Source organism: Neoarius graeffei, chromosome 28, assembly GCF_027579695.1.
Source record: "Neoarius graeffei isolate fNeoGra1 chromosome 28, fNeoGra1.pri, whole genome shotgun sequence".
NCBI lineage: Eukaryota > Metazoa > Chordata > Actinopteri > Siluriformes > Ariidae > Neoarius > Neoarius graeffei.
The window spans coordinates 29,974,194-29,985,432 of NC_083596.1; the positions used below are offsets into that span (position 1 = coordinate 29,974,194).

At 42.7% G+C, this 11,239-nt stretch overlaps 1 protein-coding gene across 1 annotated transcript; it reads right to left on the reverse strand.

The window, feature by feature from the left end:
• Positions 1–1,687: 1,687 nt before the first annotated feature.
• LOC132875836 (zinc finger BED domain-containing protein 5-like) lies at positions 1,688–7,399 on the reverse strand. The gene is made up of 3 exons (XM_060912940.1): positions 7,218–7,399; positions 4,308–4,820; positions 1,688–4,199 (listed from the first exon to the last, which is right to left on the reverse strand). The coding sequence occupies exon 3, from the start codon at positions 3,744–3,746 to the stop codon at positions 1,869–1,871; it is 1,878 nt and encodes a 625-aa protein (XP_060768923.1). The 5' UTR covers positions 3,747–4,199; positions 4,308–4,820; positions 7,218–7,399; the 3' UTR covers positions 1,688–1,868.
• Positions 7,400–11,239: the final 3,840 nt, after the last annotated feature.

Here is an 11,239-nt window from a genome sequence, read left to right on the forward strand (position 1 = left end):
CTACCAGGAGGAAGTTGTACACATGGTAACCACACTTCCACTGCCAGCCTGGGTAATAACCCAGGTAACAATTTTACGTAGTAACTATGTACTTACAATGTAGTGGTTTGGTAGATGTTACGTAATGTTTTTACGTAGTTACGACATAAAATTCTGGACTACCAGCAATGTTTTTACTACGTCGTAAAGTTACATAGAGAAATTACGTACCCACCACCTTATGGGCACCTTCCCACTACCCCATGGGGACCTTCCCACTACCCTATGGATACTTTCACACTCATATGGGCACGTTCTCACCACCTTACATTTTCACATCCTTTCTACTACCTTACAAAACCAGAGTAATATTATGCAGAAAACATGGAAAAAGCAACAATATTTTGCATAGTCGGTGCATTTATATTATATACTGTATGTACTAGTACAACTGACATTCATAACAGATCATGTGTTGTAGTTTCACCAGATGAAATAGAAGAATAATACATGCATTACCTGAATCAAATGTAACCATGAATATGCAAAGGAACTTAAAGGTACTATCCTGCAATTTTATGATGGCTGCTGGTCAGATATTACATTACACTAAAATGGCATAAAAACCTACAGAGACTGACTGCAATATTTACACACATGCCAACCATTTTTTTTTCTGGCTCTAGAACAGGGGTTCCCAACCTTTTCTATGTCAGGGCCCACTTGAAGATCTCACAAATGTCCGCAGCCCACCCTGACCCAATAAATAATACCAAGGCAAATGAATGCATTTTAAGACCAATTTTTATTTTAATATTAAAAATGGAACATTTAGGACTGAATAGAACTATTATGAAAAATGCAGTAACCGCATAAAAGGGTAACATTTTATTATTTTGATGTGAAAATAGAATATTACGGAGCCCGGATAGTGTCATCCCGCTTAATATTTTTAGACTTCACTTTTGCGTTCCCTCACAATACTTTTGCATTCCCTCTCAATAATTTTGCATTCCCTCGCAATAATTTTGTGTGCCCTCACTTTTGCATTCCCTCGCAATAATTTTGCGTGCCCTCTCAATAATTTTGCGTGCCCTCGCAATACTTGTCTGGCAGCGGGGGCGTGGTCAAGCATCGGTCTGTGACAGGAGGGCGGAGTCAGGGAAGGTAAGTGGCAGAATCACTACACCTGTGGTTAATTGATGTTTGTGTGTCTTCCCAGTGACCGCGCCCTATGTAAGGAGAGAGCGAGAGCAGAGGGAGCTCTCTCCCCAACCAGACGGCTGATGTGTGTGTGTGTGTGTGTGTGAGAGAGTATATGAACGCTGAAAAGCTGAATAAAGAGAGTTTTGTGAAATCAGTTCTGTCCTGCCGTCCTTCTGTGCTCCACCCACATACACGAACCGCTACAGTGGTGCTGAAACCTGGGATCAGCACAGAAGGACGGCAGGACAGAACTGATTTCACAAAACTCTCTTTATTCAGCTTTTCAGCGTTCATATACTCTCACACGCATCAGCCGTCTGGTTGTGGAGAGAGCTCCCTCTGCTCTCGCTCCTTAAATAGGGCGCGGTCACTGGGAAGACACACAAACATCAATTAACGACAGGTGTAGTGATTCTGCCACTTACCTTCCCTGACTCCGCCCTCCTGTCACAGACCAATGCTTGACCACGCCCCCGCTGCCACACAAGTATTGCGAGGGAATGCAAAAGTGAAGTCTAAAAATATTAAGCGGGATGACACTATCCGGGCTCCGTAGTACGGATCCGTAGAATATTTAGGACTGAACTGAATTAATATGCAGGAAGGTCAGTGTGCATTACTCAACAACATCATATATTCTGTCAAGAAAATAATTGCAATTAAGCAAAACCAATGCATTGCACCTAATGTGAAGGCTGATGTTGCATGGTGCCAACCAGATACTTTATGTCTGGCACAATGGATGACAGTCGAAGTCGAAGATCTGGCTCAACATTCAGTTTATTTCTGTACTTTATCTTCAGCGCCACTAGTGCAGAAAACCCACACTCACATAGGTACGTCGTCGGAAAAGGCATCAGAACTCTCACAGCTCTGTCGGCCAGATCGGGATACTCAGAAGCAACATGAAGCCAAAAGTTTATCAGGTGCTTCTGTGAGAAGACCAGCTTCAATGCGGTGTCGCAGGAGAGATCCAGAAGACTGTCTTGCTCTTTTGCGCTCAGGGCAGCAATGGCCTCATCACTGTGAACGCCGAATGGATTTTCGATCCAACTGCATTGCGCATCGAGGGGAGGGAAGTATTCGCGCAGCTGTGTTTTCAAACCCTGGAGGTGCTCTTTGATTGCGTTAGTCACATGGATGGGAAGCTGCCTCTCTTCCTTTGTCAAAAAATCTGACAAGTTTTCAAAGGAGTCATAATTTGACTGGTCGACACGCTTATCCCACTGTGCGAGTTTTCTTATCGCTCCCTCCACTTTGTGCTGGACCTTGAACATGTTAACAGCGGATCCCTGAAGAGCTAGATTCAAAGCATTTAAGTGGCTGAAAATGTCAGCGAGATAACCCAATTTAGCTAGCCATTCAAAATCACTGAAGCAGTGTGCGAGTTCAAATTTTGAGTCGAGAAAAAACACGCGCACTTCATCCCGCAGCTCGAAAAGGTGCGTCAGCACCTTTCCCCTCGAGAGCCATCGCACTTCTGTGTGTAACAACAGCTGCTGGTGCTCACTGCCCATCTCTCCACACAGCATGGAAAATAAACGTGTTTGCAGTGGACGGCTTTTGATGAAGTTAACGGCTTTGACTGCCTGGTCTAAAACAGTCTTCAGATTCAGGGGCATTTTCTTTGCAGCCAGTGCTTCGCGGTGTATACTGCAGTGGATAGAGCTCGCTTGAGGGGCCACCGCTTTTACACGACTGACAACTCCGCTGTGCTGGCCCAGCATTGCACGCGCTCCATCAGTGCTCACCCCAACACATTTGGACCATTCAATACCATTGGAAACTACGAAAGAACTCAAAATGTCAAAAATTGCCTCAGCAGTTGAACGGGTTGGCAGAGGTCTACAAAACAAAAGGTCTTCCTTTATTTCGCCATTCTTTTCGTATCGGATGTAGGCAAGCAGATTTGATACGTTGGCAATGTCAGTTGATTCGTCCAGTTGGATGGCATAAAAACGGCTCCCTTTAATGTTCTCTATCAGCTGATGTAGCACATTGTCTGCCATGTCATCAATTCTGCGCTTGACAGTGTTATCCGACAGTGAAAGGAGTTTGATCGGCTGCACTGCTTTCTCTCCCAACATCACCTCAACTATCTTTTTAGTAGCTGGAAGAATCAAGTTCTCTCCATCAGTGTGTGGTTTTCCCGTCTTAGCGATGAGCTCGGAGACCAGATATGACGCTTCCACAGCCTTTGCATTGTCACTGCCCCTGGCAGTACCTTCCATTATTTTTCTCTTGCTCTGGTATTCTTTGAGCTTGTTCTTAAAGAACTGTAGTGGCTTGTTCGCGTACTCCCCATGCTTTGTCTGGAGGTGACGGCGCAGTTTACAGGGCTTCAAGGCTTCATTCGAAAGTGTTTCGGAGCATACCAGACACAGCGGGAGTTGTTCAGCCTCTGAGCCAGTCCAATAAAATCCAAGACCCAGGTACTCATCACTGTATTTTCTTAGGCATTTTCTTTTCTGTTTGGCAGGGGGATGATCACTTGTAGACTCGCCCTCAGCCTCTGGAATCTCTTTTCTTTTAGTTCTCGCTGTTGCTAACCACCTATCCATTTTGATGCACCTTTTTGGCGCCTAAACTAGCTTAACTTTGTATCCTCACCATGACAACTACCACTTTTACACTGACTTTGCCACGGATTGTAACGAGTCAACAGCCAATAAGGGGTTGCAACGTTCATCCTTTTACTTTGAAAACCACAAATATAATTCAGGAGATGGTAGCGCTTTTTTTAAATTATTTTTGGACACTCAGGCACACACAAATATTATATTAAGATTTTTAGAAAATGATTTGACGGCCCCCTTGCAATGCCTCCATGGCCCACCAGAGGGCCGCGGCCCATAGGTTGAAAATCACTGCTCTAGAAAATATTTAATGGTGAACCAGTATTCAATAATAGAAATTCTAGCAGTGAAAGAGCCAACAGCTGTCTCTGGTTTCTGAATCAGATGAATTGGTACAGTAGTTGTCTCCTTAGTTGTTGCAGCCACAGCAGCGTGAGCCTGCAAATATAATTATAATCAATGATACATTGGGAAATCCTTGTTTACCATTATATGGTCAGATTAAGTGAAGTATGTACACATAAAATATTTACGAGAGGCAAGTACCTACAGATAATTCTGCACAATTTCATTTAGGTGCATCAGAACCTTTCTCTGATTCTTTTTTTTTGGCTGCTCCTGATTAGGGGTCGCCACAGCGGATCTTTTGTCTCCATTGCTCCCTGTCTTCCGCATCCTTCTCTACCACACCTGCCACTTTCATGTCCTCTCTCACCACATCCATGTATCTCCTCTTTGGCCTTCCTCGTTTTCATTTGCCTGGAAGCTCCATCCTCAACATTCTCCTTCCCACATGCTCTGCATCTCTTCTCAGGATGTGCCCATACCATCTCGGTCTCATCTCTCTTAGCTTAATTCCCAAGCTCTCCACATGTGCTGTCCCTCTGATGTGCTCGTTACTTATCCTGTCCAACCTTGTCACTCCCGTTGCAAACCTTAACATCCTCAACTCCGTCACCACCAACTTTGCTTCCTGTCTCTTCGTTAAGGGTACGGTCTCCAATCCATACATCACAGCTGGTCTCACTACTGTCTTAATCAGAACCTTTCTCTGATAAACTATAAAAACACATAAAAAGGAAATGGTTAGTGTCATGGGCCACATAAAAATGAGTGAGCATTATGCATTTATGAATTAAAGACATAAATTTAAAAAATGGTTGGATTTTATGATAAAATACCACACATCAATAAGTAATATTATTAGTACTGGATGTCACTACACAGATATTCAGACTGACAGATCACAAAAGTAAGTCATTTATTCAAGTATAGTGGGGCAGCATAGCTAACCTATTGTGCATTTTGTGATACAAGCACCAAATTTGGCACAAACGTACATTGACATATGGCGAACATTTTCAGATATTGAGCCACTCGGAATTCTCTCTTCATGTCCGCCATATTGGAATTCAAAATGGCCGCCATTTGAAATCTACATTTGCACTTATCTGACCTAAACTTCACTTCCCTGTTGTTTCCATTCTGTGGACTGTTACATGAAGAATAGATATTTTTATATTCCAATTAAATTTAAGGTAATACTAGCACTGTGTTTGCCATCCAGACTGGTCCTATTGCAAGAGGATAGTGATGACCACATCAGTGGATTTTATACTTTTCCTCATTAAATAATATTTGGTGCAGGTGATGACCTAATCAATACCTCATTAAGTAAAATGAGATGTGTTGGAATCCCAGCACAGACACTGGAATGAAATGGCTGCCGTACACAGAGATGCTGATTTAAGAAAAGATTTAAGTGGTCTCTTATTTCTTTTTGTTTCCAGAGCTGTATGTCATGTCTCTACACAAAATAGCCCATATTATTGAGAAATGGATTGATCAGTATAGTTTGCAAAATTATTTACAAATAAAAAAATTAATTTGTCAACTATTCACCCTCCATTGGTGTAAAACCCCTAAATTAGTTATGGTTAAATCAGCTGAAAGTTTCCAGAAACTATGAGGTGATTTCCATTCTAAAGACAGTGATTTGATTGTAGAAAGCTCCAGGGTTTATTAGAGAGCATACTTAAGCAAACAGCATCATGAAAACCAATAACCTATGAAAACACATGCAGGACAAGGTTCTGAAAAAGTGTCAATTAGGGTTTGGTTATTAAAAAAATATCCCAAACTTGGAGCATCCACAGAGCAATATTAAATCCATCATTTTAAAAAAAGGAAAGAATTTGGTACAATCATGAGGAAGTCATCCACCAAAAGTCAGTGACTGAGTAAGTAACCAAGAGGCAGAGGACGGAATAGATGCTCATTCTTGTTCATCAGCATTATCTAATTGTTCCAGTTAAACTTTCAGGAACACACACCTTCTCCTGCTTGACAATGCAGTCACCTTCACCCTTCCATCCATCCATCCATCCATTATCTGTAGCCACTTATCCTCTCCAACAGGGTCACAGGCAAGCTGGAGCCTATCCCAGCTGACTACGGGCGAAAGGCGGGGTACACCCCGGACAAGTTGCCAGGTCATCACAGGGCTGATACATAGACACAGATAACCATTCACACTCACATTCACACCTACGGTCAATTTAGAGTCACCAGTTAGCCTAACCTGCATGCCTTTGGACTGTGGGGGAAACTGGAGCACCTGGAGGAAACCCATGTAGACATGAGGAGAACATGCAAACTCCACACAGAAAGGCCCTCGTCGGCCGCTGGGCTCGAACCCAGGACCTTCTTGCTGTGAGGCGACAGTGCTAACCACTACACCACCGTGCTGCCCGTCACCTTCACCTACTTTAGGATAATTAGCCTATTGCTTAACTGTTAGAACTCCTTCGGGTTCCATATCAAACCTAGAACAACACAGAATCTAATCAATAACTCAAACTTGTCAAAACAATTTTTACTTCACAGACTTTGAGTAAAATGTTGTCTTGTCAAAAATACATGATGATGAATATTCATCTCTCATGAATTAAGTGGAGTACTGTAATAAAGTATTTCATTTTGAAAAATGGATACCAGCAAATATTGTCATGTACTATAAAAATATTTGACCCAGAGGTAATCGCACATGTAGAATTCAAGTGGCGGCCATTTTGAAATCCAATATGTTGGCTAATTTATAAAGATACACAATGCAGATTGTAACCATCGGATTCCTTTCCTCCCAAAACATACATTTGGACACCAGAATCGAGTCAATAGCAGCATTAGACCCAAAGATAATCGAAAATGTAGATTTCAAATGGTGGCCATTTTGAATTCCAATATGGCGGACATGAAGGGAGAATTCCGAGTGGCTCAATATCTGAAAATGTTCGCCATATATCAATGTACATTTGTGCCAGATTTGATGCTTGTATCACAAAATGCACAATCCTTTTGAATATTCGAGCTAAACCGCCCCACTAGTAGTGTTTCTATCTTTTCATAAAATGTGTACGCTAGCATGTCTCTTTTGTAAGTAAGAATAGAACTCACTGTCTGATATGGTATTTTGCCGTGGATCTGTACTCCTCGGCCTGAACAGCTCTTCAAGGTCCTCTGTATCTGAGACAAATTTGCAAAGCAATTAATATCTTGCAGAACGAATGGAATTAATTAAGTTAATGGTAAGATTTTACTGTTTGTTTTTAATGAATGTAATATGCAAACCTTGGAGATGAATGATATTCCCAAGTGATAAAAAGAAATTCCACCTAAGTGAATTTTTCTATAGATTGCATAATAAATGCATGTAACAGTAAAACAAACTGAAATAGTGTGGAACAGCTTTATGAAACATTCCAAATACCCCAATAAGTAGTCTACATATGTTGTTACAGAATACATTTTGTGAAACAATTTAGTTTTTAAATTTCACCAAACATTCATATTAGGATGCATGTTTATCAGTTTATATTGTAACAATACTAAATAACTAACCAAAGTCATCTTTTGATTGAAATCAAGAGGTAGTTAAACCTTCACAGCTTTAAACCATGGTTTTAAAAAGTGAATGAAATTACCCCATAAAGGATCCACACTAACATTCAGTAGCTGGGTTGGCACTGGGAGCCGGGATTCCGACACCACGCTCATCATCCCCCACAAACAACATGGCGCCGCGGCACGCTTTCCTGTGGTGGAGACTCAGACACTAACATTCATTAAAATAAACATTTAATGATAACATTTGCATATAATATATCGTTACACTTAATCACCTTACATTCACATAGTGACAACAGCAGCAAGAGTAACATTCTTACCTTGAAAGATTCGGTCGATCAAAGCTCTCCAATTATAACGAAACACCTTCCCTTCGCACGAATAAAAAAAACTGGGAGGCCGGAAGTCGCTCCTTCAACAGGTTTTGAAAGACCGAGGTGATCCAGAGCCGCAAAGCATGACGGGAGAGAGGTCAGCCAGCATATGCCCTTTTCCCACCAAGTTAACAGGGTGGGGTGGTGGAGGGGGTCATGGGATAGGGGCGGGTATTGGATTTGGAAAGAAAGTTGGGGGATATTGATAATTTCTACGAAAAGCGTCGACGAACGGCCCGAAGGCAGCGCCCTGGAAAATGAAAATGTACATGTTCATTCAGTGAATTTGAGCACATTTTGAATAATTTTGCTTGCTTCAAGCTTTCTGTTGCGTTTACTCTTTTATAACACACACACACACACACACACACCCCCCCCCCCCCCGGTCTCTGAAGGGGGTTAAACCCCTCCCGCGGATCTGCCCCTGGGGGATCAGAAACATAAAAATTCTCAATCACACATCACAGGAATAGAAACAGGCTCAAATCACAGGTCATGGAAATAATTTGTTGGCAATCACGGATCATGTGAAAGTCCTCCCCTTCAGTTAAAGTTTAGCGTGTACCGAACATGATTTTGGATAAAAAAAAATTAAAATTAAAATACCACTAATAGTTATATTAGAGGGTTACAATACAGATAAACTGATAAGACATGCCTAACTGCAAACTCATGAATCTACAAACTTTTATTTCATTGAAATGGCCTCATTCAGCGCTATTTTAAAGTTAAAATACGATCAATTCATCAATAGACCAAGATCACATTGTTAATGTTATTCATAGAGACATACAACAAAATGTACGAAAGCAAATTATTAATACATCGATCATCAAATAGAAAATACACACATGTAGAATACGAAGTAGGACATACCTCACTGGATAGTCGTCAGATAACATGTCTGTTACATATTACCACTACGTCGTCGTTACGTATTACCACTACGTCATCATTACGTATTACCATTACATCGTTGTTAGGTATTACCACTACGTCGTCGTTAGGTATTACCACTACGTCGTCGTTAGGTATTGGCACGACGTTGTATTAGGACGTGCCTACTACGTAACGATGACGTGTTTCCCTGACATTACCAAACCACTACGTCATATATACGTTGTGTGTTTGCTGGGAAAAAGTTGGGCCAGCTAACTGAGTTAGATTCCCTCCTGGCCCCAAGTTATCTCCTATTGTCGCCTTTCTGCCTTGCTTGTACAGAGTGCCATTTCGTCCCATGCAGGTCACGTTTGGATTTGGGACTGAACCCTGCACTGTGCAAACGGTTGAACACTTAGCTTCCTTGGCCTTCCCCATGGAGGTAGAATTTGGATCACCCTTTCAGCCTGCGCATAAGGTATAATTTATCCCCTTTCCTGGTTCATTTATGCTAATTTCTACTCTTGGGTCATCTCCCCCACCTTGATGACATTACAGTCTTTTTTTTACATCACCACAGACAGCTTCCATCACGGCTCACCATGCTTGCACAGTATCCTCTTTAGTTGTGTTGCCGGTCTCAAACACGAATGGTTGTGTAACGGTGTGGCAGGGTGGAGCAAACTAGACAATTTGACCTGTTAGCCTGTTTAGCTGTAAAATTAGCATACTGCCAATACAAATTATGAGTTGGATGTCTCCCTTGTCTCGACTCTGTGTCAGTCTGGGTTCCCTGTATTGACCACCACACGAATCCTCCCGTGAGCCCCAGCAGGATCAGGATGCTCAGGTCCACGACTGGACCTAGCTTATAATGATTTACCCCCTTCATTTTATGTTAACTAGGTCTCCGAGTTAACCCTTGCCCTTCTTGACTTGTATTGGTGCTCAGAGGGTGGGCACGCCCTTTCAGCCCTCGTCCCCCCTCACTGGGGCTTGGAGAAACTCGGGACTTCTGAAACCAGTTTATTGACTAGATACTGAAATACTCTTCTCTATTGAGGGTGCAACAGCGTAACTGTGCTGCCGTGCTTAGTTCCGCAGGACTTGCTCGCCACGTGGTTTGGATCAAGGTGGGAAAGCGGACGTGTGGAGCACCTTCTAAATGATAATCGCTTACCTCTCCTCCTGAATCTTGGGTTACCACTTGTCTCACCTGATGGTTGAGGTTTTGTGCTAAGATGTACTCAATTAACACTTCTTTCTCTTCGTTGGTGTTGTGCAGATTTGTCTGCTGGGATTGTCCTCCCTGAACTGTTGCCCTGACCTCTTCGTCCATGATAAGGAGCCACAGCCCTTCTCCTAATGGGTTACACCTTCCAGTGTTCACTAATACTCAGGTGCGTGCATGATTGATGTGATACTCGCACTGTTCCATGTAGTGATGCATTTCTTCCTCATGAGCTTTAGTCAGCATCCAGGTCACTTAGGCCTTCCTTTTCCTTCTGCTCAGCCGATTCAGGAACCCTCCTGCAGTGGCTAGCATGGATCCACGTCACTCTGCCTGTGACCTTCACTGCCGTTGGGGTCGTGAGCAGGACCTGGAATGGGCCTTTCCACCGTGGCTTGTTCCACTTGGTTTGTCGGAAGTCCTTCACCACTATCCAATCCCCTGGTTGTAGATCATGCGGAGGTCTCTCAGCGGGCTTGGGAAGCGCTTCTTTTACCTGTTTGTGGATAGATTTCAAAGCAGAGGACAGTGTTGCACAGTAATTCAACATTGCATCATTACACAGTGTGGTGTCCAGCAGTGTTCCTTGGGCTGGCCCTATCCCCATGTTGGGTACTCGTCCAAACAGAATTTCAAATGGGCTTAATCCATGTTTAGGCCTAGTTTGCATCCTCATTTGTGAGTACTACAGGGAGGACTTTTGTCCATCCTAGCCCTGTTTCTGCACAAGCTTTGCTTAGTTTATTTTTAAGGGACCCATTTTCCCTCTCCACTGCTCCCGCACTGGCAGGATGGTAGGCACAATGTTGTTTCAGGTCTATCCCTAGGAATGCTCCTATTTTCTTTAGGGCTGCATTAACAAAGGGTGTTCCATTGTCACTTGAGATTTTGCTAGGTATACCCCACCTAGGAATTATGTCTCTCAGGAGTGCTTTGACCACTGCCTCTGTGTCTTGTTTAGCTGTGGGGAATACTTCAACTTATTTTGAAAACATGTCAACTATTACCAGGCTTTTCCTCCTCCCTAGGTGTCAGTTCAATGAAGTCCATTTGGAGATGATCAAATGGTTTGTCTGGTATTGGGTGTG